The following is a 26,029-nucleotide window of genomic DNA, read 5'->3' on the forward strand; positions in this document are numbered from 1 at the left end:
AAATGGCTGCTCGTTTATTTTAAATTTTAAGTGCAGATTGTAGTACAACTGTATGAGACTATTATTGTGTTTTCCTGTATGGCTTTGGCTTTGGCATCTCTTAAAGAAAAAAACTAACAAACCAAACCAATGGCAGTAACAAAACTGCTGCTGAGCAAGTGTTGTTTACATGCTCTGATAATGCAGGGTAAGTTTACCACTGACCCCCATCTATCTCAGGGGGTCAGGAGAGTGCTGTGAACCATCTGTCTGATGATTTTGCAAGAGCAGTCTTCAGCAGACAGAGGAGCGTATGTCTTCACTCCCTATTTCTGTTTCTTCCTTTTCCCTACCTCACTCTGTCCCTTCCTCTTGTTAGTCCTCGCTTTGTCTCCCTCCTTTTCTGGCCTTCCTTTTCCCTCCTTCTCCAGCCTCTTCCAAGCCTTCCCCCATGCCAGTGTCCAAGGCTAGCGTAGGTTCAGAGGGCTTCTGGGCAATGGAGGACACTACATCTGCAGCAGCAAGTTCTGACTGGCAGCTTGTTTACTGTCCTAATTTCACCTAGTCACACCTGTAGCTGATACCCTCAGTGTCAGGACAGTGCCTGCCCATTTGCTTGCAGCAAACAGAGCTCTGAGTGGAGAGTACCTTTTCCTGGGTGTGGACTCTGCAGGTAGAAATTTTAGTGGCTTTTTGTGCCCATACCAACTCCCACTGATGTACCTCACGGAGAATACAGAGCCAAAATGAAATGCCATGTTTCTTGTTAGAAGAGGTTTCATGCGTTCAGCAGCACCGCTCCCCATCCCTCACCCGACATCTGCTTTATTTCCCGATACACAGGGAGCCCAAACGGCAAACTGACCAGTGTTTGTCAGGCCTCTCACGGAACTGGATCTCCTGTATCAAAGACCCATGGGAGCAGTTTTGTCACCTCAGTTGTCAAGGTAATGTTCTCATTAGGTGTGTAGTTTCCATTTTAAATCCAGTTTCCTGTTAAATAGGGCTTTTTAGTGTTACAAATTCTGCATTTCGGGCAAGCTCTTTTGGTTGTCATTTCATATGAAGGTTTACTGTGTCTAACAGATGGAACCATATGAGAGCATGATGGTTATACAAGACGATAGTGTCACTTCATGCAGCTCTAATTAGACCTGCCTACACCTCTGTTAAAGGCACTGCTCTTTTGCTTTTCTACAAGAAAATCCATGGAGGGCATAGCTCTTAAAGTGTCTTATCTTTCAAGAAAGCTCTTTATCTGACTTTGATCTTCCTCACTTTGTTAGTGACAGTGTATGATTAAACCAGAGGTGCCTACCTCAAAACCTTCACTTAGTTAATTATTTTTGTACAGCAGCTGCTCCTAGCAGCCTGAAAATAGATCATTTAGTGGTTATATAACTGCCTGCATTTAGAAAAATGTTCCTGTAAACAGTGGAGTAACCAAATGTGTAAACAAACAGTGGTAAATAGGGTTCACACTTCTGATTTGCAAAGCCCAAAAGGTATGGAGTGAGCTGTCTCACATAAAATCTCTCCCACATCTTGTGCTAGGAAAGATATTTCTGGCAGGCAACTGGTGTCAGTGAGGCTCTTTCTGAAAGCAGCTGATGGGTGTGCTGCTGAAAACAGGAATGTTTCTCTGTCTCCAAGTCACAAGAATATTAATTTTGGATATGGAGGGGGGCAGCTTGCCAGTCAGCCTGCAGAGAGCAAATCACTTTACATTTGGAACTGAAATGCTTCCTACGTCTGTCAGGGAAGAAGTGTTGAAGATTGCTGTCTGAAGCAATTGAACTGCTTTAGAGTAGCATTCTTAAGTGTCAGGTGTGCAACTAGCTATTCAGCTTTTAAGAGCCTGTCTGCTCAGATGGATTTCATTTAACTATGTTGAAAACCATTCACTAGTCTATTTTTCACTGGTTTGGGATAGTTCTTTCTGAGAGATTTTCAATGAGTCAGAGTAGGCGCGTCATTAATAACAGTTGAATTCAATTCTGTATTTCCAGGGCGAAGTTAAAAACTGAAGATATTTTCTAAAATATGTAAAAATCATAGCTCTGTAAACAGAAATGCATTTTGATTTCTGTGTTCTGTTTGGTGGAAAAGTTGTCACTGGTTTTTTTTTAATTACTTAAGGCTGTGTTTCTTCAGCCACTTTAAAATAACTGATATGTAGGCTGTGGTTGAGAGGACTGGTTATGCCTTCACCCTTGTCTTCACACCCTGCCCTGTTTGCTACTAGTTGTGCAGCAGTGCGGTGAATCACAGCAGACAATCAAGCTGGTTTTCAGCTCTAGGTGTTAGTAAAGCTGACAGATGGCAGGAGTATTAGGTTAGAGTCTGAGGGCTTGCTTTTTGTTCATGATGCAGCACAAGGATGAGCCAAGTGATTGTGAAACAATGGCTTTGGAGTTCACATTGATTGTGGAGAGTCGGCAACATCTCTGGGCAACCTGTTCCCATGTTTGATCACCATTAAATTTTTAAAAAAAAAAACCAACAAAAACCCAAAACAAAACACTCTAAACAGAATTTCCTGTGTTTCAATTTGTGCCCATTGACTCTAGTCCTTTCATTGGATACTATTGAGCATTGTCTGGCTTGATCTTCTTTACACCTTCCCATCAGGTATTTATACACATTGGTAAAATCCACCCTCAGTCTACTTGAATTTTACAGCTCTGAAATGCTTTGTGTAAAAAGCTGGTGGGGGAACACAAGACAATTCCTTTCACCTGTGTATGATATGGTAAGAAACTGTTACTGCTGTTGGAGACGTAACTTTCCAAATAAAACTTGCTTTGTAGGTTTTAAGTGTGTTACACTCTTTTACTTACGTGTTGACAGATTCTGGAAATGGCTTATTTGTACAGGTAATTTGGGACTGCCTGGGTCATCCGTGTTATCCTTTACTAGCAGTCACTTGATTTATTTCTTGTTTTGGACATTTCACCGATGTTTGCGCCATGTCTTTCTATTCGCAGCAGGAGGATTCTCTGTTTGCCACTATGCCACCCCTTTGTCCCATCGGGAGTCATTCCAAGGTGCAAAGCCCCAAATCAGTCACTGGAGGGCTTGGAGCTTTTACAAAGGTACTCCTCTTGGGTTTTGTGCTGCAGCAAGGAGCCCAGTAATGCAATTTTATGCTGATTTGTGCCACAAACTTCCAGTGCATGTAAATCTGTTACTGGAACCAATATGTCTTGCTACCAAGGGCTGTCTAGCACCTCTCAGAAAATGTATCTTATTTTCTTTTCCTGTGGCTCTACTGTTCCTGTGATCTTTCTTTTTATCTCATCTTTCATGCTTTCTTGTTTTTTTTCGAATCACTGTCATATTGAGGCTGATCTTTTTAAAGCTATTTTTCAGTTGGATACAGTAAAAGTAAACTGCAGTACATTTATCAGGAGCTTCTTAAAAATGCTATAGTGATTTCTGAATGTCAGATTTGCCACTTGTGAGTACGTTTCCTTAAATGTTACCATACGGAATTTATTCTGGCAATATTAGGTGATCCAAGTAAAAGGTGGAAGAATGCTTCCTACCATTTACGGTACCAACAGCAATCTAACGCAAAAAAAAAACCCCAGCCTTTCTTGAGTCACTGATCTTAGTGATTAGATTTAGGGCCTATTGCAGAGAAACAAAAAACATACACAAGAGAATAATGTCAACTCTAATAATTTACAATATCCATAGGTGTATCAGTTGTAATTTGCAGGACAGGAAAAAAAATGAGGTTTAAAATGTGTTCTGAGCAGGAAGATGCTTATAAATGTGAAACCTTAAAGTGTTCTAGTTCCTTTCTGAGGTGCAGCGCCTGAAGAAGTCAGGTCTTTTCTGAGATGCAAGGCCTGAAGAAGTTTGTCTAAGTCCATCATTAGTATGACCAGTAGTTGTAGTGTTACTAGGTATTTCTGCGATTCTGTAATTTCTGTGAGCACCTCTCAAATCTGTAATGCTTTGTAAATACAGACACCCCCCTCACACATTTGTATGTTGTGAGTAGCCCTCATCTTGGAGCTGGGTTAGAGTCTACCTGGTGATGTGTAAGAACCACATCTGGGTTTACTGACTGTTGCCTGACCTTCCTTGCAGACAGGCTGTTCCAGAAATGATCCCTAGTGATTTAAGGTGTTTGCTTTTCTTATTATTTATTATTTCTTCCTATTTAAAAGGTGATAATAAAGCAGGAGCCAGGAGAGCTGCCCCAGCAAACCCAACTACCAGTGACAGCGACAACCACGCAGACCTCTGTGCAGCAGTATGTCACTGTAAAAGGGAGTCACATGTTGGCCTTGTCACCACAGAAGCCTGTCGTGAGCACAGGCGAGGGGACGGTGCAGTCTAAGGTATGAGGTGTTTGGGCATCTTTAGCATGGTGTAAGCTGGCTTTCTTGTTGTTTCATTGCAACACCTCATGCTTCTCTCAGGTGTAGGCTTGCTTCTGTCTCAGACACTGGCAGCAGCCCCAGGGGTAGCTACTTTCCCTGTGTGCACAGAGTGGCTCATACCATGTTCACCTTAGCCCCAGAGAAGGGAGCAGGGTGAGCAGGTGCTATTGCATTTTGTTGTGTACAGGGAACGTCTCCTACTTCAGTCTAACCCATTGGAACGGTGGGGTGGGGGTGATTTTGAACTGGAGCCTGTTAACCCAGAAGGTTGGCTGCCATCATCAGCTCCTGCTGAAACTCATCCAAGTCTTTCTGTAAGAGGAGGCAAATTCCTTCTTTGGACTGCAGGTCTGCAACAAAAAAAGAATGGGACAAATAGGCAGTGGGGTGGAGGCTGAGCCAGAACTCACATGAGGTGGAAGCAGCCCTACTTGAGCAGCAACTCAAGTGTTTTTCTTGTAGGGGTCTGTGCCAATGCAGTGGTGCCATGGCAGGAGTGACTCATTTTCTGAGAAGGCACAGTAACTGTGTAGTGATGAGATGACAGATGTGTCAGAAATTGTCTCCATTCCTGCCTGTTTCCATTGTGGATATAGTCAAATCATGTGCCAAGCACAAGAGGCTACATAGGGAGCTTTTCTTTTGCATGAGTAAATATATATTTGCATTTGCAACAGTTCATTTTCCTTTTTACTACCTTATTTGCCTGTTTGAGCAGGTATGCAAACTCGTGTTTGCCTGCAGTTACTGTCAACACATAAAATTGAAGCTCTTTGTGGATTCTGCATTGAGGCCATAGTTTTCCCAGGGAGTTTGTTCCCATGAACGTGTTGAAACTAAGTTTCTGGATCTCTGTGCTTTGCCAAGGCAAGCTTTGTCTTCAACTGGAATTAAGCCATTGCTTAGATATCAGAAAAAATGGAAGTGCCCTGTAATTTGAATGTACTTAATCTTTTGCGGGTGCTCTGAAATCCCGGTTGTGTTTAACAGTTTATCTTTTCACTTGGGATTGGCCTCTTGCCATTTAATTTTGTTTCCAGATGAATAGCTTTTATACATGACTAGACGTGTATAAAGTGTCCTGAAATGTCTAATGATGGAGGAAGGGTACCAGCTAGAATTCACGTGATTGCTCTTGCCAGCAGCACATCATCCACTATTTATTTGTTGCAGGTTGTTGGCGTTCCAGTTGGTTCTGCTTTACAGTCAACAGTGAAACAAGCGGTGGCTATCAGTGGTGGCCAGATACTTGTAGCAAAATCTAGCTCTTCAGTAGCAAAGGCTGTTGGTCCGAAGCAGGTTGTGACTCAAGGTGTAGCCAAAGCCATCGTGAGTGGAGGTGGAGGGACAATTGTTGCTCAGCCTGTGCAGACTATAACAAAGGCGCAAGTTTCTTCCACAGGTGCTCAGAAGAGTACATCTCAAGGCTCAGGTAGAGTAATTTTATACCTTGTTAATAGCTCATGATGGGTAAACTTCGGGGCTCTCTATATAATGATTTCTTCAACTGCAAAATAACTATGTGTGACTCAGAAACTTCAAAATTAGTAGAGAGGTCTAGGGAAATTCAAGCTGACTGAGATTAGTAATAAAGAAAATGTTAAGCCATATCTGTAATGGGGAAGAGGGAGCACAAATACTTTAAAACATTCAGTCTTTTGTGAGTGGATATCAGACAGATATCCTGGGGAGTGTGGTAGAGACCTAGCAGACTTCCACAGAGAGAGGTCTCACATTTTTGCCCAGCATTGGTTCTTAGATATTCAAAGGGCTCCACATAAATCCAGCCAACAAGAGCCAAACTGTCCTTTTTGCCCCTTCACATCTTCCCCAGTGCTTACGGTTATGGGGTTGTGGGCAGAAGCATCCTGCCTGCTTCTGCACACAGCTGGCTTTAGCTGAGCATGTTAGTTCAGGCTCTGGACTGTTTGAAAGGTGTTGTGTGGCCCCTGGATTGGAGTAAGCCTGTAGACCCCATGGCTGTGCTGCTTTGGCCTGCAGCCTAAGTGGTACTGCATGCAGAGAGACTGGTTGGGTTTTTTTTAGCCCCAGACCTATTCAAAAGTGCCTGTGTATCACTGGTGGAGTTAATCTGTGGTTAGGCCAGCTAAGTATGGATTATCAAAGGCTAAAGGCAGGCTGCTTGTCACTCCTAATTCTTTCATCCTGTGCAGATTTCAACATGTACTACCTTCTGCAGCAGTAGTTTTATATCTTCCTTTTTATTCTTTCTTTCTAGTGATGGCCACACTGCAGTTACCAGCCACCAACCTGGCAAACTTGGCAAACTTACCGCCAGGCACCAAACTGTACCTCACCACCAACAGCAAGAATCCTTCTGGGAAAGGAAAACTGCTTCTGATACCCCAAGGAGCCATACTGCGAGCCACAAATAATGCTAGTTAGTCTTGCAGGGAAATCTAATGAGTTAAATAATGTAATCACTGCATAATTAATATGTTTGGCATTTTTGCTATAAAGCATCCTGCTACTGTGGAAGTCAGTAATGGGATGGGGTTTCTTTGTTCACAACAACACAGTATGTGATGCTTCTTAAGACTGAGATATCACAAATGTCTTCTCTTTCAGATGAAACTCCTTTTCACGCAGTGTTCTCAATGTCTTTCTCTCTGTGCTGAAAGCAGACAGTGTAGTTTTCCTCAAAATTCAGTGAAGGGTTGTTTTTAACTCTTCATTTTGATCTATAGGAAGAGACAACTGCATTTTCGTGATGTAGAACTGAGATGGATTTGAATGCAGTTGTGAAAGATAGTAATAAGTAATGGCATGGCATCCTGGAGAAGCTAACTTTGGAAAGGATGAGATACTGTATCTGGAAGTGGGGGGGAATAATTTTGAATATTGATACAACTTTTAGCCCCAAGCTGTTGAGACCAGCAGAAACACTTTGCTGTTAATGGGCTTGTGAATCAAACTTGCTTTGAAACACCTGGACAATAACATTGCTAAAATGTTTCTGATGGGTGGTACTTGTTTATAGTGTGCTATTGCTCTAGGAAAAGAATACTGCAGGTTTTGGACTGTGTAGATGAAGAGTTTTGTTGTAAGCCTTCTCCAGAATGCTCCTTTTGAGGCTGGGGGTTGGGACGGGAGTTGGATTGGGTGTACACTTTTTGCTCCCTGTTCTGATAGTGGCAGTGAGGAAGAGGTATTATTCAGTTTAATATATAAGGCTGTAAATACCAGCAACATGGCAATAGGGTATGTGTCACTGAAAAAGTAGATACTCTTGGTGTACATTTTTTTTGGCTGTTGAACTTGTGATGGGAGCCCCATTGTTTGAGATGTAGAGAGGCAGCTGGGCCAGTCCAACCTTGACAAGGAAATAATATCACAGGCTTCAGGAAGAGCAAATACTTGTGATTTTTATGACAGAGCCATAAGTATGGTTTTATACCCTTGTTTCTTAATGGGAGACTGCAAAAAAGCCCATGTCCCGGCTGTTCTTTCTGGATGCAGAGCAATATGAAAGTGCCACTGCCAATTACCACTGCTTGGTATCTTTGATCTAATACTCTGTTAACAAAATTGCATTGGAACAGCCAACAAAAGTAAAATCAAGAAGCCAGTGGGATTCAGAGTTTCTAGGGCTTTTGCTGCAGATTCATAACCAGCAAAAGACTGATGAAAAGGCTGTTCATCTGCTGGACAGCATCTTTTGATAGAACATTCAAAGCAGCCTGAAATGAGCTTTGCTTGCCCGCCAGTCCTCCTTATTTCCGCCATAGCCCATTACTGGGTAATAGTATTATTCAGCTGCAAAACACGTGGCAACAAGCATCTTGCAAATTGATTTCAATTACTTGTATATACAGGGATGCTTTAGCAGCTGACAGTGTCTGGTTACCAAAGGGTCAAGCCTTTTCTTCTGGTTACAGGTCTCCAGTCTGGTTCTTCTACGAATAGTGGAGGAGGAGGGGGAACCCAAAGCACAAGCAGTAACTTGTCACAGCACCTCACTTATACATCCTACATCCTGAAGCAGACACCCCAGGTCAGTGGTATAAGCATCTTAATTGAAGCAGATTGACATTTCAGGCTGCAGTGGTAATATGTGGATATCCTGTGGTTCTGTAGTACATGAAACATTCTCAGACTATGGGGTCTAGATACTCTCTAATAACCCTTGCCTCTCTCCCCTCTGCCAGGCACCTGCTTTATCACTTGTCATTGCTATTGACACAGCTCTGCCCCTCACCTCCCATTGCAGGGTGGTACCCTCATGGCTCCTTGCAGGCTGAGAGAGCAGTACTGAGTAAGACCAGGGTAGGCAGTGGGTGGAGAAGAGACAGAGTCTCCAAAAGGTCTCCAAAATAAGACAGGTGATATGACAGACATGAAGAGTTACCTTACACAGTATGACATATAAGAGTTGGAGGAAAGCAGTAGAGATAGGAGGTTAAAGGAAGAGTAGGGTAACAAGAACCTTATGAAGTTCAACAAAGACAAGCGTAAGGTCTTGTACCTGGGAAAACATAATCCAGGAGTACAGCAGCACAGACTGGGATCTACCTGTCTGGGGACCAGCTCTGTGGAAAGGGTCCTGGGGCTACTAATGGACAACAAGCACCATATGAGCGAACAGTGTGCTGCTGCAGCAAAGAAAGCCAGCAGGATGCTGGGTTGCATCAACAAGGGCATCAACAGCAGAGATAAAGAAGTCATTATTGCACTCTACTCAGCACTTGTCAGGCCACACCTGGAGTACTGTGTACAGTTTTGCTCCCAGCTATACAAAAAAGATGCAGACAGGCTGGAAGGGGTCCAGAGAAGGGCCACAAAGATGATCAAAGGACTGGGAAACCTGCCATATAAGGAAAGACTGAGAGAACTGGATTTGTTCAGGCTTGAGAAAAGAAGGGTTAGGGGGAGACCTTATCACCACATACTAGTATTTAAAGGGTGGCTAAAAGAAGACAGAGACTCCCTTTTTAGAAGGAGTCACATGGGAAAGACAAAGGGTAATGGGTACAAGTTACTCCTGGGGAGATTCCAATTGGACACGAGGAAAACTTTTCACAATGAGAACAATCAGCTATTGGAATAATTTCCCCAGAGAAGTGGTAGATCCCCCAACACTGGGCACTTAAGATTCAGCTGGACACAGTACTGGACCATCTTGTCTGGACCATGCTTTTGCCAAGAAAGGTTGGACCAGATGATCCTTGAGGTCCCTTCCAACCTGGTATTCTATGATTCTATGACTGTTGGAGAGAAACAGCAAGGCTGTGTAAGGAAGAAAAATGAGAAAACAGAAGATTGTGTGAAGGGTCCATGGATGATAGTGGATGAATGAAGCCTGTGAAGGGCAGCAGGAAGGGTGGCAAGGTCTCAGGTGGTAGGTTATTAGAGTGCACACCTTCAGTTGTCACTGTGATTTCTGTATGCTGAGCTCAGAATATATAGCCCTTGTGGGCGGGACTAAAAACATTTTTGAAGTGAGAAGGTGACAGAATGTCTTGATTTCTCTCTTTTTTTGCTTTGCCCAGCAGTAGTGTCTCTAATTTTGCATGCTAAACAGCATTTGTCACAAAGAATAAACTTAAAGAGCATAAATTATGTTCAGTCGTAGTGGGTGTCTCTGACAAGACAGGAAACTGATCGTGGCTTTTTCACCACTTCTCTTGCATCAGAAAGTGGTGTTCTGCACTAAGAAGAGAAGGTTACGTCCCGCTCTTAGTGCGGAAGCATCCACTGTAATTAGCAGTGCCTTGTTTTAGAAGATTAAATGTTGTTGCATTACAGCTACAGGCTTGTATCCTGTATTGAAACTCCTAGATTTCTGTTGACTTTTAATTGTGTTTCAAAGTGCTAACCTCCCTAACTTATTTCTGGAGCAGGGCACCTTTCTGGTCGGCCAGCCTTCTCCTCAGAGTTCTGGGAAGCAGCTGACGCCAGCTTCAGTTGTTCAGGGCAGTGTAGGAGTCGGAGCATCTTCCACACAAGGACAAGCACTAAAAGTGATAACTGGACAGAAGACAGCCCTGTTTACACAGGTAGTGTACAAATGATGTGTTTCTCTCTTACCAGTCAGCATTTTGTCAGATTAAGTATAGGAACCACAGCCTATAAAAGCTTTTCATTTTGTAGTTGTTTGGTTTGGGTTTTGTACAATTATGATGTTGTCTTTACTATTATAAGGAAAGCACATGAAGGCCTTCTTTCATATGCAGATATTGGGCCATAGTTTTCCAGCTTTATTTCTGTTCTCAGAGTGGGTCATGTGTAAGCTTGGGTAGCTAGTTTGTCATTTTGCTCTGGGATTTCTCAGTGAAATGGAATTAGAGAAGTGAATACAGTCAGGCGTAAAAATGTGCTTAAATATTTGTACCTTAGAAATGGGTCACCTGCTGGAACTCTTAAAATTTTTTTGTTTTGGTGTCCCTCAAAGGTCTGTCTTTTAACAAGTACCAAGTGGTCCCTATGAAATTTAAATTCCCCAAGAGTACTTGTAATTGATCATCCAAAATTCCAGATCGATAGGGACATTTTTGCAAAGTCAGCAGTTTCATAAAGTTGATTTCTGAGGTGATAACTTTTTTTCTCACTATGATTGCCACAATTTGTCTTTTTCAGAAGTGTTTTCAAAATATTTTTCAGTGATATAAAAAGCATTTGTCTTGTTTGTTTTGTTGTTGTGGTGTTGGGTTTTTTTAAGTCATTTAAAAAAGATCAAAACAAAATTTTCCTTATGCTGAACTCTTTTTTCAAAGGCTGCACCCAGTGGACAGACACCGCTGATGAAAATATCAGATGGGTCTATAAAATCAGTGCCTGCCTCTTCCCAGCTCTCCAAACCTGGCACCACTGTGCTGAGAGTATCAGGAGGTGTTATCACCACGGCTGCTGCTCCTGCTGTGGCCCTTCCCACGAACGGGGTGGCCCAGGTGAGAAACAACTTTGCCAATATTTTGCACTCTAGCCAGTATAATCCCCAGGAAAGGACTTCTGCTGCTTTTTTCCCCCCTATTGGTGTTCTTTTCAGACAGCTTTGCTGGTGGGTCTGCTCTTTCTTGTGTTCCAGCATGGTGCATAACTGTTGGCTTGTTTGCTCTTTGGCACAAAGTAATATCTGTGAAGAAACAAGGGGAGAACAGAAACTAAAGCTTGCACTTTCTTGCTTCAATGTTGTTAAAATTCAGGCAGGCGGGAAAGGCTTTATCTGAAACAGCTTTTGCAGTAATACAGATCAGATTTTTGGGCTACACAGCCTTTAAGCACCAAATCTGTTGGTGGCACAAAAATTTGCAGAAGAGTGTGAAATGTCTGAAGTTCTGTATTCAGCAGACCAGTGAAAGACCAGTAACTAGTCTGTAGGTCGCTGCTCTGAGATCACAGGCTTTCCACAGTTCTTAGTGCCTGATCTGCCATCAACAGATTTCAGAGGCTGGCAGTGGCCAAGGTTCGTGGTCCTTCAGTCCTGACTGTGTTCAAAGGTTGTCGCTCCTCTCCACCTTGGGGAAGTCATAACAGCTCAGCCTTGTAACAAGGTGCTTCAGCATCCAGTGAGGTTGGACGTAAAACATTTGCATTCCTTAGAGTGAATGCTTTTGTGTATGGATGCAGCCATGTATCCGATCGATGCAGGTTTTCCACCTGGAGTGGACCTGGAGTTCACAGGGTGGGGAGGAGGCAGAAAAAGGGCAGTGTATAATTCCCTGGGAGGGTTCCTCCAGCCTTGCTGCTTTTGCCTTTGGAGAGGCAAAGATAAAACAAGCGGGGAGCTGACGCCATGCTGCCCTCAGAGGGCTGAACGCTAGCATATGCAGCATATATGTGTGAAGATGCTAAAATTTGCGTTAAATGCTACTCACTGTTTTTACAGCTCTCAGTGAATCTGCAGAGATAGAGATTTTCTGTCCAGCCTCTTCATCCCAGACTTTTTTCCCATTTCTCTTCTCATACATCTGGACCTTCCAGCAGCAGGGAAACTTGAAACATTCTTGGGTCAAATTTCTAATCTGGGGCCTAGCTGCTTTCTGAAGTTAAGGGACCTAGCTCCAGACACTATTAAAGCAGTTGTGGTAGCAGTTCCTGTGTGCGCGGTTTCACTTTATCTGATTGAAACAGTCTCCATTCTAAATATACCATCACTGTTAGATGTGGTTTTGGATATGTGCTTGAGAACCTCTTGCTTCTTAATGATAAATAGAATTTGATTTAGCTACTTCTAGATACTCCCTTGTTGTGCTTATTGCTGAATGATCTATGACATGAAAAGGAATTTGTTATCCCTGTCTCTTATGCAGCAAATGGATAATGCAGGTTCCAGTTCATCATCTTCTGGAGCTCCTACAGCAAAGACATCTGGACAACAACACCAAATCTGTATAAGCCAGAGCCAGTCTACTTCATCAGTAGTGAATAAGACTGCTACTTCTACTGTTGTAAGTGTTGCTTCTCTGATGACCACACCAACACCTGTGACTGGAAAAGCTGCAGTATCAGGTATTAAAGTCCCTTCATGCCTTTCCTATAGGAAAGTTAGAATCCAAGTGTGAGTTCTTTAGATGTCTTCACTGTAAATGGAAGAATCTAGAGTAACCTGCATTTGTGAATGTGTAAAAGTAAAGTCATGCTTTCTAAAGCATACCTTAGTAGCATAACTGTTGGCTTAGCCAAAGATTTGTAAATAAATTGTCATCCTAGCACATGAGTGCTTTGACAGTGTCTGTTACAAATAACTCTGCAAGTTGCCTATTGGTATTGGAGAGGGATTTCAGTTTTCATGCCAGGTTCTCATGAGAAGATGCATTCTGCCTGTTCAAGAGCACAGTGTGCCACTGAATGCTGAAACTGTCAAGGTATCAGTGATACTACAGACTTGATCAGTTTGTGAAAGTGAAACTCTGCTGAAGTTGGAGAAGCTGCATGAGTGGAATTTGGCTTTGAGGCTTTGCATCTGCTCTTTTTGGCTTGGAAAGGAGAGGTGTTGATTAGGGGGAACTGAAGGCTTTGAAGTCAAAATCCATTAAGTACAGTGAGGTAGATTAGATCTGGAATTTTTCAAGTTAATAAAGAAGAGATAATAAAGATGGAGTGCCCTTATGTAGAATGGAGTTTTTCGTATTTAGTTTTATTGTCCTCCAGTATCATGTATCATGGAGAACAAACATAGCAGGTTTAATATGAGTATTATGGTTTAAAATTAGAAATTTTCATTTTGACTCCTAATTTACCTGCTAACATGTTCTGTTCATTTGAAGTGACTTCTTTACTAAGTGGAAACAGAGTACAAATACAGAAAAGAGAAAGTAAGTGACACTGAGCCCATCTGACAGTGTATTTTTAAAGCAGCTCTTCTTATTTCCTACATCCACAGTCTTCCAGACTCCTCATTTTTACATCACTGTTTCACAAAGCTTAAAAGAAAGTAGCAGAATCTGTTAAGGCTGCCACAATTCTGCAATAAGCAGTTGAGTATTTTCCTCTTTGCAAACAAAGCAGCAAGTTATTTTTTGGTAGGGAACGTGCCATTCTAAATAAGTATCAGATTAAGATAGTTATTTAGGTTTGAGAGTATCATCTAGGTTTTGTTTGTTGGGTTTTCTTTTTGTAACCTGAGGCGCTGACTTCATCATAAATCCCAAAAGAAGCAGTTATTTTTATGTTAAAAAAAAAAACAAACCACAAACACCACAAAACAAACAAACCCACCAAACAAACAAAAAGACACCAAACAAAAAACGCATGTTACAAATCTCGAGAATTTTATTTTTAAAGGCAACTTTTCAAAATGAATCTCAGAATTTCCCGTTGTTTTTGCAATGAACAGTGTCTCCCAGCCATCAGGCATAACAGGGTTAGCTGAAAATGTCCCTTCTTACTTGCCTTGTTGTTTGCGTCCCTTGCTGTGCGATTCTGACACATTTGTGCATCACACACTTGGGACATTCCCCCAGGCACACTTTTTAAATGATGCACTTTCTCGAAGTGTGGTAAACTTTTCTGGCAAGAGACTTGCAAAGACATGAGCATTTAATTGCTAGCCACCACCACGGAGCTTGACCATCCTGGGGCTGTGTGTTTGAGAAGACTGGAGGTGGAAGAAAAGATTTTGCCAAGATGTGTGGCAGTCAACTCCTTAATTTAAAAAGTGGGCTTTTATTTAATTGAGTCTTAAATAGACTAAAATGTTTAAAAAATGAATTGGTAATACTAGGTTAGCCTTCTTGCCTAGTGGCAAAAGCCTAACTGACCAGTGCTATGCATCTTCCAAAGCAAAACATGTCTTCACCAGACATTGCATGTCTAGTACTTGGAAGGCAGCTATGTTTTTCACACAAGAATAGTAAATTATGAGGGAAATGGAAACTTTATCTTGAAACAAATCGTGAGTATAAAATTACCATTGTGAAACTAAGAAATGTACTGTTGGAAATGTTCTAAAAGAAGCCTATTAAATTTCTACTCTCTGAATAAAAGTTAGCTATAGATTGAATACAATTTTATTGAAAGTAGCTGGTTTAGCAGTAGAAAGGATGGATGTAGGCCCAAATCACAGTGCTAGAGTGGTGGCTTGAGGTGTCATCACTGAAGGAGAAGGCTGCTGGATAGGAGATAAGTGCTCCTTGCCCATGGCACTGTGGTGCAGGTTGGAGCCATGCTGGTTTCCACCGAAGTCACTGGGCGCTACCATTGATAATGCTCCTAATATCTGAATGTCCTGCTTGTTCTTTTAGCCTTGACTAAAATCAGTGATTTCAGTCCCCACTTTACTATGCTTCGTAGCTTGATTAGCTACCCTTATGGATGTATTCAGTGCATGTTACAGAAAGACCCAGGACACTCAGTTCAGGTATGTCCTTCATCAGACTTGCTGCACAGCCTTGGGCTTGTCAGTTAGTTAAAATATGGTTGATTGTGGTCTGCTGACTGCAGTGGATGCTGCTAAACTGAAATGCAGAGGTGTGTGCGGCACTTGGGTACCTCAGTGAGTGGCTGTGAAGTACAACAGAGCTGTCGGTCACTGGCTTACCAGGCCCTTGAGCAATTTACACTGTGCTGAGCCTGCTTCAGTTGAAAGGTTTGTGTTACATCAACTTTTACTTCAGGTTACTTAAATAATTGGGAAACCTGCCTCACAAATATCAGAGTGCTGTGCAGCATGTAATACTGCACACACTGTGATGCGGCACCCCAGTATTTTATCAATCATTTGTTTCATTAAAAACTTATCTGACAGTTCTCACTGAACTGTGGCTTGTTAAGTGGGTGGCAGTGCTAGCTTACACGCCATCCTGGTTCAGGCAGAAAGGAAGAGAAGTAGCTGGACATAAACAAAATGGTGTGTTTTATTTAACATTTTGTCTTCCGTTCTTCTTGCAGGGTTGCTAAAAATCCACTCAAATCAGTCTAGTCCACAGCAGGCTGTTCTGACAGTTCCCAGCCAGCTTAAACAGCTCGGTGTAAACACAGCTTCTGGAGGTGTTCAGACAATACTCATGCCTATGAACAAAGGTAAAGGGCAGAGGAGGATGACAGATGATGTTTGAAAATCCCCTTTGACACAGGGTAGCTCTTGGTCACTGTTGGCATACATGGTCCAAAGTTAGAGGTAGAAGAAAATGTAGCAAGGATAATTCATCCCTAAACTTTGTGCTGCAAACACTGTGTTGCTTCTGAACATGGTTATTTGTTGAAGTGTATGAAGTTTGATTATTTTCTTCTTCTTTTCTTTGTTGTGTTTCTTTTTTGTTTGTCTGCTTTTGGTTTGGTTTGGTTTGTTTGCTGTTCCCTCCAGTGATACAGTCGCTTTCTACCAGCAAAGTTTCAACTGTTACAGCTGTCACAGCAGCAAGTACGGTTGCTCCTAGTCCCTCTACAGCATCCGTCACTAAAGGTAACAAGGAATTTCTCAGTAAGATAAGTAGTAGAAATAAGTTGGTGCTGCTTTATGCAAGTGGCCTGACAGTGAAAGTAGACCCTGTGACTGTGGGTTCCTTTATTTCCATTGTTAGTAGGGTTTAAATCAAGTAAAAGTGGTGTCTGGGGACTAGGAAATTAACAGTGACTTCCACCTCAACAAATCCCAAAGCATAGGCAAGTACAGAGAGAAAATAAGATGTTCTAGAAAGCTACCATGAGTACATTGTTTCAATCCATCATTGCAGAAATGCATAGAGCAGTATGTATTTAATCACAATTACTGCTGTCCTCAGAACAGTGACTATGGTGCAGGAGAATGCTTTCCAGCAGCACTAGATGGAGACAGCATGTGTGTGTGCTGGGACACACGCAGGGGAGAGGTAAATACAGTACTTCCCAGAATAACACATAGGCCAGAGCTGAGATACTCAAAGTCAAGTGAAGTTCTTGCAGAACTGTCACGCATCTCCCATCCCGGATGAATGACCAGACTGCCTGGCTGTTCTGGGTTGGGAATGTTCTGTCTCTCCTGCTTCTGTCTCACCAGAGTTCTGTCCTAGATGTGAGAAAGTTCACTAATGCCAAAATCAGTGGTGTCTTCAAAAAAAGTTCTCACTTTGAAATGTTACTTCTTGCTAAAACTGTTAGTAGTTTTCTATACAGCTCTTTGCTTATAGAAAGGCCACTGTACATCTGCAGGTCAATTTAGACCAGGCAGTAATATGCAAAACATCAGTAACTGATTATGCAAATGCAGATTTTCTGAAAAGGGTAAAATGTGAGCATGTTGAGATGTGGAGCAGGGGGACACGTGTTCTGGTGGCTTTCTTTCAGCAGAATTGAAGGCCAGATTTTTTCATGCTTAACAATCAGAATGCAAACAACAATAAATTAAGTGAAGTTATGTAAGGCCGTTAGTCTTACTGGAGGTCTCGCAAGACATTCTTTATCAAGCTGACTGGTACTTTTTGTCTCTTAAAATGTGTTCTGTTTCTTTGAAGTTAAGATGGAGCCTGATTCAACAGGACAAAACTGCAGTTCTGTGGGTACCCAAGAAGGCCAAGCAGCAGTAAAAACAGAAGAGAGCTCTGAACTTGGGAATTACGTTATCAAGTAATTGTTCATTTCTCTATAAGGATTTCTGATCTTTGAAATACCAGGGGGAAAGGAGGAAGTTCTAGGGATACATACAGTAGTGTTAAGTTTGACCTAGAAATATGTTATAAAATCTTCTGCCCCATACGCTGCTGTGTCAGTACTAATCTTGTTGACTGGTATTAGTTTCAGAGTGTTGCAATATTTTCTTTGTAAATGGATTTATATGCAGGGCTCATGAAAGGGGAAAAAATTATTTGAATATTTGCAGCTGTTTTGAGGTTTGCTAAAAAATCTCAAGCTGCTAAAACCATCTTATTATCCACTGCTTGTATAATTCCCATTGTCATTGTGTGTCCTTGCTGAGGTCAAAGTGCCCAGTGAAATGCAGGTCAAAAAGGGGACATGGGAAATAAGTAGAACTGTCTCTCTTCTTGCCTCTCTAGTCTTGTAAGCCTCATATACTTCTGTGACTACTTAGTATGAGGGCTGTGTTGGTTCAGAACTGGAATTAAATAATAAAGATCATTGGAGTATTTATTCGCTAGATGCAGTGAAATCCAGTGCCTTGTTTGTGATGCTCTTGCAAGTACTTGTTAGTGTTCTTTAGTGTTTTTTCACCAAAGCTCAGTTTGCAGAATTTTCTCTATATATTTCTTGCAACGTGTAGGATGTTTATTCTCCTCTTGATTCTTCCAGTGGCTGACTTTTCTGTCTCCATGTTTTGAAAAGTTTTGTTACTCCAACATATCCCTGCAGACATTACCCTGATGGAGAGTATGTGTAGGAGACAGGAATAAATCTTAAGTCACTACACACTAGAAATCACCTTAGTTATAACTAATGGAAAATACAGTTCTTGCCAGTTAAATATAGTATGGCTGGTTAAGTAAAATTTACCTGTACGTACAAAGCTTCCCATGCAGTATCCCATGTTCCTGCTGGGACAGCCTGCAGTAATAGGTGCATCTTATCCCTCAAAGTAGTGTTGGAGGTTGTGAGATGGTGCAGGGTTTTCTTCCTAGCCTGCCCAAAAAAGCCTGTCTTCACATTCTTCATCATGACAAATGCAGCTTCAGATGTATTTCAGCAGGAGGAAGGGCTGTTTGAAATACCTTCTCTGGATTGAGGTGTAACAGTTTATCCTTATACTAGTATTGCTGTAATGCCTCGGGGCTAGGGACTTTAAACCATGCAGTGATTTTGAAACCTTTGCATGTGATTCATTGCTTCCAATAGTATTCTTCATTGTGATTCTTTTTATCCCTTGCAGCATAGAATATTTGGAGAACATCCAGCATCTTTTAACAGCAATAGTGAAGAAGGTTCCATTAATTGCTGAAAAAAGTAAGCAGTAAATGAAAAGGCTTTGCTTTCTATTTTCAATTTATCAACAGAATGTCTTGCACACTCTGTAGCTGCAAAAATTATTAAAAGGCAGAATGAAATTAAGCCATTCTCCTAGAGATCTCACTCCAGGGGTTATTCTAAAGATGCTTAGAATCAGATTCTTCCAATAAGCCAAGTATGTTATCAGCAGTTATTAATTTTCACCTGGTTTTTTTTTTTTTAGAAATAGATTGTATTTCCTCACATAATGGCTGCACATAGGTTGTCTTTTCCCTGGTTTGTCCTTAATGGATATGCCCTTTTTTTTTTTTTTTTTTTTTGTAATTTAATGACAGGGTTTCAGAAATGCTTGCAAATATGATAACATAGCTCAGCATTGGACATGGGAATGTGTTTGTTGCTGGGGTTTCTTTTTTTTTTTTTTTTTTAAATGAAAGGTGGTAGTTTGCAGAGAAACATTTTAATTTTTTATGGTACTTTGTAATTGCATACCTCTTACTTGTGTATGTAGCTGAAAAAGTGTCAGCTTTCTCTGGTAACTTTGAACAAGTGGTCCTGGAGACTGCATAGGGCAGACCCTCTCAAGATAAGCACAGTGAGCAAAGTAGGAGTGGGCAGCACAACAAAGCTTTCATTATGTACAATTCTCTGGCCTGCAGTAGCATTAATGAATCTTTTCCTTAGAATTCATATCCCTTCCTCATGTTTTTTGCCAGGAAACCTTTTCACTGTTTCAATTATTATATTGTAGTTTGTTAGCAAAAAAAAAAAAAGTTTTCCGAAGGAAGAGGCTTTGACCTTGACTTACAGGTCTACATCATTACGGTTTTGCGGGGAAGAAGAGGCTTAAAACAGCCCATAGCCACAGATGTCTTAATATCCTGACCAAGAGGGATGCTGATTTTTCATTCAAAACTCAAACTGTCTATTGCATGTATCTGTCCTGTGCTCAGAGAGAGCGCAGCATTTGCAAGTGTTACAGTCCTTGATCCTGTGAGCATGAACCATATTTCCCTCTTCTTCTCCACTAAGTAGCATCAAAACCAGAATTTATCTTACTTCACGCATTAAAATTCAATACTGTTTTTGGCTTTGTGTTTTCTAGGTGAAGATGCAAGCTCTTTTTGTGCTAGTTCAGTGGAACAGTATTACAGCTGGAATATTGGGAAGAGGAGGGCAGCTGAGGTAATCCTCTCCTCCTGTGTTTTGTAAGCAGTCATTAGGGATACAAGAAAGACTTCTGAATTGCAGAACCTTCCTTGTTGTTGGCTGATTTGTTTTCTGAAGCAGTCTGTCGCATTTGAAATGGAAGCATTCCTTACTGCAAGACGCACTGATTTGTGTCCAGATAGTGATCCAGTGTATTGTTCGGAGACTTTCTCAAACAGAAGGGACTCTAAAGGTCATTTTTTGCTTGGTTCAAAGAAAGATGTTTTTGAAGCATTTCCAAAATCAGAATTTTTGCAAACTGTCCTATTAGCACTTCATTCCCATCACTCCTCTGGGGCATATTATGGTCATGGGAATTTTACCCAGCATACTTTGTCCGTCTTTATGTGGGATTGTGTCTGCTTTCTGTAGAAGAATTGAGGGTTCCAACATAAGCAATGCTAGTGCTGAAATACATTGTCAGTTCACTAAAGAGAAATATTTCAGTTGATCTGGACCTTCTGTGTTGTCCTTGTTATGTTTCCCCCCTATTTCTTTATAGTTTTATCATCTAGCTATGGAGTTTGATGGGGAAGATGTTAAAACTGATAAGATTCTCTGCTGTTGCCAACTTAAATGGTCAAAGACCAGCTTATTTTGCTCTAGTGGATTTCTTGCACCATCCTAGGTGTTACTTGGGAGTTGAGGCTGTTCAAGTCAAGGCAGGTGTGTCTGGGCCCCTGTAAATGTGTGTCCCTTTTTCTTGAGGTTTTGTCTGGATAAGAACACAGAGTTTAAATTACCTGCCTACAGCTGTTGAATACCAGGATTAGAACCATCTTCTGCATTTGGAGAACAAGTCTTATGAGGAGCAGCTGAGGGAACTGGGGTTGTTTAGTCTAGAGAAGAGGAGGCTGAGGGGAGACCTTATCACTTTCTACAACTACCTGAAAGGAGGTTGTAGTGAGCTGGGTGTTGGTCTTTTCTCCCAAGTTACTAGTGATAGGATGAGAGGAAATGGCCTCAAGTTGTGTAGGGGAGGTTTAGATTGGATATTAGGAACAATTTATTTACTGAAAGAATAGTTAGGCACCAGAACAGGCAGCCCAGAGGTGGTGGAGTCACCATCCCTGGAGGTGTTCAAATGACGTGTAGACATGGCACCTCAGGGCATGGTTTATGAGGCATGGTGGTGTTGGGTTAGCAGTTGGACTTCATGATCTTAGAGGCCTTTTCCAACCTTAATCATTTGAGGTCCCTTCCAACCCCTACCATTCTGTGATTCTATGATTTGTTTTTCCTTGTCATTACAGCTTCTGAGAAAATCACATTCCTTTTGTTTTCCTTGCAACCTGGATTATTGTTCTGGGCCATAGTCTAGCCTTAAAACATTTTAGCCAGTGTGACGAGCTTTCCCTTTGTTTTGTCACAGTGGCAACGAGCAATGACAGTGAGAAAGATCCTACAAGAAATCATAGAGAAGCACCCAAGGTTTCACAACATTACACCCCTGAAAACAAAGCATGTGGTGCATTGGTGTCGATGCCATGGCTACACTCCACCTGACCCAGAGACACTGCGGAATGATGAGGACTCCATTGAAGATGTGCTGACACAGATAGACAGCGAGCCAGGTGAGTATGGAGGGACAGAAAGCTCCTTTGTGCGAAAGACACTGTTTGTTAAATGGCTCAAGACTGTGTGTATGCATACACATGTGCTGCTTCTTCAGAAGGGGATTCTTACTTTCTTTGTTTTTTAACTCGATTCACTCTGGAATAGCAGATGTCGGAGATCTTAATAGCAAGTCTGCAAGTGAGGCTGCCCTTTGTCCCTACCAATCCTGATGTTCTGTGGGGCCTCTTTTGGCTTCTGTATTGTTTTGGGGACTTTGGAGGCCCAGTGTAGATGAACCTTTTGCAAGATGATTGTTGCCCCACAGTGTAATCATTTGTAAATGGGCGCACAAACAAAGCATATGGAGTAATGACAGTTCTGCCCTTGGGTAAGCTTAGCCTCTGTTAAGAGATGTGCAAACAGTGTGAATGTGTTCAGGTACAAAAAAAACCAAACCAGAAGACTGGCAGCAGCAGCGTGGAGCTCAGTGGGGGTTAATTTACCTCCAAAAGTGACGTGAACTGGCCCGTGTGAAGCTTCACATTGTGTTATTACAGCTGCTACGTCATTGTACGAGGCATAGCTCTGGGATCTCCACAGTCCATTTTAGTATGTGTTAAGCATGCATCTTTAATTTCATCCATTCTTCACCGTTAAGCTCCCCTGTTTCACCTTCAGATAATCCCTTTCCCAAAGCTGAATGTTTTTCTGTTCTGATCATACAGGGATTTAAGGTATTTCACAGAAGTGTATAGATTTGATCATTCTTTGCTAAGTCTGGCCCTGCTTTGCAGTTGTTGAAGGTGGAAAGGAAGCCCACATCCACCTTCTAATATTTGTATCTAAGTAACTAGATTTATATTTGTCTTTGAAGAAAAGCATCGGTTTATTGTATAGCTTTCCACTAGAAGTTTTACTGGCTCATGTCGAGCATGCAGAAAAGTTGCCCTTTTGTAATTCCACTGCAAATCTGTCTTCTGATTTTTCTTAAAAAGCATGATAATACTTGTTGCAATGCAAAAGATGATTTAGTGCTACATGGTGTCTACATAGTGAAAACTCCATTCCTCCAAGCAAGTTGAAGAGCATCGGACTGCTTTGCCAGTTGTCCAAAAGCTTCTGTGAGAATGTTTAGGAGATTCACATTAGCCTGGTTTTGTTTGAAGTGCAGCCTTCTTGATTGGTATAGGGGCAGATGAGGGAGAGGACCATCAGTGTTGTGAAGATATAATTAGAAGGCTCCCCATGACTGTTTACTCTTCTGCTTATGCTTGTGTTTGGTAGGAAGGACAAAAATAACTTCCAATTGCCGTAATTTCTTACCATATTTTGAGTGTGCATCTGTTTATAAACAGCTTCCATAAGCTATCGTGTGTTTAATTGATTGCTGCTTTTTCAGAATGCCCTTCATCTTATAGCAGTGGTGAGGAGCTGTGCCGAAAACTAGAGGAACTACAGCAATTTCTGAAGCGAGAACCAGAACATGAAGAGGAAGTAGATATTCTCAACTTTAGTGAGCCATTAAAAGTAAACATTAAGAAAGAACAGGAGGAGAAACAAGAGGAGATGAAGTTCTACTTGGCTTCCTTGCCTGCATCAGAGTTTGTAAGGGACACTGCAGAGAAGGTAATAAGTGAATCATAAAGCTAATAGGAACTGCTGTTAAGCTAGTTGTGGTCTTATATTTATTTAGCTGCCTTTCTTTCATCTATATGGGCCTCTGGATGTTTATGGAAGTTTTTATAAATGCCCTGGAAAAATTAGACCTTCTGAATCATGACACTCAGCTGGAAAGTGCTGGCAGGAGTTACGTGAAGCATGCCAGCTGGGAGGTCATTTCAGAGTAGCTGTGTTGCAGGACTTAGCACCAGAAAAATAATGCTGGAAGGCCAGAAGCAAGGGAAGATGAGGGAAGAGGAACACTAGCACTGAATTCTTCCTTGTCCTGTCACTTGAAAGATTTGGGTTCATTGCTTCGAGCAGTGCTGTTTAATAACAGCTCCTGAAAAGGAGTTGTGGTAAAGCTAAGACCACAGCACACATCTCTATTGCTTCGGTTTCTTACCCTTATTCAAATTAGGGTAAAAGAAAGGGAGAGGGGGTCTTCTCTCACAGCAGCAGGAAGGAAAGAGAGGAGGCTGACTCAGCCTATAGGAAAGAATGCTCACAGTTGTACCAGCAGAGACAGGAGCAGCGGGAGGGATTGGCATGCAGCAGTCATGAGAGGAAGACAGGATCTCTGTCTCCACCTCAAATGCTGCCATCAAGGGACAAAACTTTGGTTCTGCAGTGTATCTAACCTCCCTACTTAGGTGGTAAGGGCACAGGCGTGATGAGAGTGTGGATGGGGGATGAAGCACTCTTGATGTGGAACTTCTGTGCCAGGAGCACTGTTTAAAGTGGTTTCAGTTGCCTTAGGTCCAGGGAAGATTAGGGATTGAACTGAGTGGATTACGGATGGATTGAATATATGTACAGTTTTAAAATGGAGCTTCCATTTTCAATCCAAAGATAGCCAATGCAGCCTGGTTTTTGTATGGACTTTCTGAAACAAAAATTAAAACCTGCTTTTGTTTCTTCTGTGTTTTAGAGGCATTTCTGCAGGCTGTTCTAATGGTCAAGATTCATTTTGTCCAGATTTTTTGTTTTTTTAAATGAAGCCTGAGATTACACTGCCTGAGAGTTCTGTGCTGTCTGCTTGCTTGTTTTTTAACTACCCTTTGTAATAGATTGTTTCTGTTATCTCATTCTCATCTCATCTATAGCAAAACATGGGTTGTATTATTTGATGTATTAATTCTTTTCCTCTCCTATTTTATAGATAGGGATTTCTTTTCAGCCTGCTGAGGTACAAAAGAATGTTTATGCATCAGTAATAGAAGATATGATTTTAAAGGTAAGAAATTACTTTACATTAAGAACTTTTCTGTAACTGTATTAACCCAGTAATGTAGAAAAAAAGATTGAATATCCTTATTAATATGCATTTATCAAATCAGGAGATGCAGAGTCTGATATCTTTGTACATCTATAAAAAGATATATCGCTGACCAAAGTGTGTCATATACTTCTGTGTGTGTTTCCAGCTTTCCAACTGATTTGTTGGCTTGGACACAGCATAGTGATTTGCAGATTCTCACATCCAGCAAGACACTGACTCATTCTGTAACTTTGAAAGTATTCCTTACTTTGTCCTATCCTGCAGAACTGGGAGGGGGGAGAATATGCCAGAGTTCTCTAAGACTTGATTATTTTATAAAAGGTTAGCTATTTTTTCCTAAATACTGTTCAGTTCCTTTTTGCCTGGGTTGTCTCTACTGAGACACTGCTGAATTCCTTCAGACAGCAGCAGTTCTGCCCTGTGCGAGGAACCATTTATCAAACCGTAATCAATTCTGGGAAAACAGACCGTTTCTTACCAAAGCTTTGAACAGCATGGAATTGAAGTTCTTGGGTTGGGACTGAAGGCTAACACAGGTTATTTTTAGCAGTGCTTTGCTGAGTTTCAAGCCAAAGACAATTTTTAGGATTGTTTATACAGACTGTTCCTTAGCAGATCAGTTTTACAAAAGCTAGTTAATTCCAGGTCACACATGGACATGCATGCACACTTCTGCTCTGCTCTCTGTTACTTATCATGATTGAACTCAGGTACAGATACATGCATTTGTAGATGCAGATTGCAACCATCAGATTGCTCCATTATAATTGTAGAGTTATGCCAGCTTTAGTGACTGAACATCCCAGAAACCTCTGCTCTAGTCTTGATACAGGCACAGAAAGCCAAGAGCCTTAATTAGCTTTTGATTGAACCTTGATTAAGCCAAGTGTGTAGGGCATATGGCTGCTGCCTGCTTGCTGTCCAGGCTGGGAGGTTTTTGTGAAAGTGTCTTGACATAAGCCTGGTGACCACAGGGATCGGCTAACAAGCATGTAACAGCTCTCAGGAGAATGTCTGGAATCTGCCATGTACAAAACAAGCTCTGGTGTGTGAGAGACAGGGCCCCAAGGTGCTCTTTGAGGCATAGGCTCTGAAAGATTGGATCCACCCTGCTGTGCACATAATGCTCTGTAGACTGGGCAGTTGCAGTCTGAGCTCTGCGCATCTATAGGTCTCTTTCTTTCTGTTAAATATACTTGGTTCTTATTACTGTGCCAGTAAAACTCGGGTTGGCATCTTGAACTGCCCCCTGCTGAGTGAATACAGGATTGAAGCGAGCCAGAATTTCAGCTGTGCTTACACTGATACTCGAGCAAATAGCGTGTTCTGTTCCTCTTTTCATAATGCTGTCTCCTAATGTTGACTTTTATCACAGGCTACTGAACAGCTTATGAGTGATATCCTACGACAAGCACTGGCTGTGGCATACCAGACAGCTCCTCACAACAGGTACAGCAACTTGTTTCCTCTTAGACCACTTATGCCAGCACTAAGGGCTGAACTGCTTGAGAAATTTAGTCAGATTAGCTCAGACCATGTGAGTGAGGGAATTTATGAACTATATTCTGGGAAGAGCCAAGCCTTAGGAGGGGGTTTGTCATCTCTTAGCTCC

The 26,029-nt window shown here is 41.7% G+C and overlaps 1 protein-coding gene across 6 annotated transcripts in view; it reads left to right on the forward strand.

Annotated features, from left to right (window-relative positions):
* Nucleotides 1-26,029, forward strand: part of YEATS2 (YEATS domain containing 2) — a 51,196-nt gene that overhangs the window by 21,319 nt on the left and 3,848 nt on the right. For 3 of the 6 annotated variants that reach the window (XM_064457278.1, XM_064457279.1, XM_064457280.1), the window contains exons 13-30: nucleotides 823-926; nucleotides 2,967-3,074; nucleotides 4,161-4,334; nucleotides 5,550-5,808; nucleotides 6,616-6,777; nucleotides 8,276-8,391; nucleotides 10,238-10,393; nucleotides 11,111-11,284; nucleotides 12,647-12,845; nucleotides 15,726-15,857; nucleotides 16,141-16,239; nucleotides 17,267-17,378; nucleotides 18,634-18,707; nucleotides 19,816-19,895; nucleotides 21,292-21,493; nucleotides 22,876-23,102; nucleotides 24,298-24,372; nucleotides 25,793-25,866. In XM_064457278.1, coding sequence (XP_064313348.1) covers nucleotides 823-926; nucleotides 2,967-3,074; nucleotides 4,161-4,334; nucleotides 5,550-5,808; nucleotides 6,616-6,777; nucleotides 8,276-8,391; nucleotides 10,238-10,393; nucleotides 11,111-11,284; nucleotides 12,647-12,845; nucleotides 15,726-15,857; nucleotides 16,141-16,239; nucleotides 17,267-17,378; nucleotides 18,634-18,707; nucleotides 19,816-19,895; nucleotides 21,292-21,493; nucleotides 22,876-23,102; nucleotides 24,298-24,372; nucleotides 25,793-25,866 — 2,527 coding nt within the window. Of the gene's footprint in view, nucleotides 1-822; nucleotides 927-2,966; nucleotides 3,075-4,160; nucleotides 4,335-5,549; nucleotides 5,809-6,615; nucleotides 6,778-8,275; nucleotides 8,392-10,237; nucleotides 10,394-11,110; nucleotides 11,285-12,646; nucleotides 12,846-15,725; nucleotides 15,858-16,140; nucleotides 16,240-17,266; nucleotides 17,379-18,633; nucleotides 18,708-19,815; nucleotides 19,896-21,291; nucleotides 21,494-22,875; nucleotides 23,103-24,297; nucleotides 24,373-25,792; nucleotides 25,867-26,029 lie in introns of those variants that run through there. The other 3 variants (XM_064457281.1, XM_064457282.1, XM_064457284.1) reach the window with 3 other exon arrangements.

This window comes from Phalacrocorax carbo, chromosome 7, assembly GCF_963921805.1.
Source record: "Phalacrocorax carbo chromosome 7, bPhaCar2.1, whole genome shotgun sequence".
In the NCBI taxonomy this organism is placed as follows: Eukaryota; Metazoa; Chordata; class Aves; order Suliformes; family Phalacrocoracidae; genus Phalacrocorax; species Phalacrocorax carbo.